The sequence below is a fragment of the Myotis davidii genome, unplaced genomic scaffold (genome assembly GCF_000327345.1).
Source record: "Myotis davidii unplaced genomic scaffold, ASM32734v1 scaffold2863, whole genome shotgun sequence".
Lineage (NCBI taxonomy): Eukaryota > Metazoa > Chordata > Mammalia > Chiroptera > Vespertilionidae > Myotis > Myotis davidii.
This window is the reverse complement of record NW_006294115.1, coordinates 423,453-424,222: the sequence shown is the minus strand read 5'-3', so window position 1 is coordinate 424,222 and position 770 is coordinate 423,453. Positions and strand designations below refer to the sequence as shown.

The 770-nt window shown below is 68.2% G+C and overlaps 1 protein-coding gene across 1 annotated transcript in view; it reads right to left on the bottom strand.

Moving 5' to 3' along the window:
* Positions 1 to 770, bottom strand: part of CD5 (CD5 molecule) — a gene marked incomplete at its 5' end in the record, with an annotated part of 11,291 nt that overhangs the window by 9,430 nt on the left and 1,091 nt on the right. The window contains 1 exon segment of the mRNA XM_015566855.1: positions 683 to 770. This exon segment is cut by the window's right edge and continues 7 nt beyond it. Within this exon segment, the coding sequence (XP_015422341.1) occupies positions 683 to 770 (88 nt within the window).

Sequence of the window (770 nt, the reverse complement as noted above, 5' to 3'; positions counted from 1 at the left end):
CTCCCATCCCTGGCCCCGCCCCTGGCCGACTTGGACTCCGCCCCACCCTCCCTCCGACAGCAGCCCCGCCTCCGCAGGCCAGGACCGTTCTTTCCTGTTTTGAGCTGTGTCTTCTTCCCCTCCGTTTGTCACTGACCCTGGTGTGGGGGACCCACGGACCAGCCTCATCGGCCACCGTCCCTGGACCACACCGGCTCCACGGGAGGCCCTCGGGGGACGGCTGTGCACTCTCTGCTGCGGTTCCCGGGCCTCCCACTCCCACCATCGCTGCAACCTCGTCGGTGTGTGGGGCTTACAAACTCCCCTCCCCTGAGGCTTGTCCTGCTCCGGTCCACACGGCCACGCTTCCCGCCTAGAACCTTCTCTCCTTGGCTCCACCGCGCTCCTCTCCTCCTTCAAAACCCTCCAGGAGACCCTGCCTCCTGCAGGCCCCGCGGGCCGCCTCCGTGTGCCATCGGGCGGTCAGGCTGTTTGCTTTGCTTTGCAGAGATTCCCATGGCCATGGCCGGGCTGTGACTGCTCCTCCCGCACCCCCACCCCACCCCACCCCACCGCTCAGAGGCCAACATCGCCCTCTGCCTTCCCCCTGTTCTCCATAGTGCCCTGTGCTTCCCGCGGGGTTTTGGGATCGGTGCTGCCTGACCGTCCGGGGATGCCCGTGGGTCCGCCCCGGCGCACTCACCAGAGCAGACGAGGGCGAGGGCCCGGACGCCCTCCCAGGGCTGGGTTCTGCGGAAGCACTGCTCCAGGGAGGCACAGCTGGCGTTCTG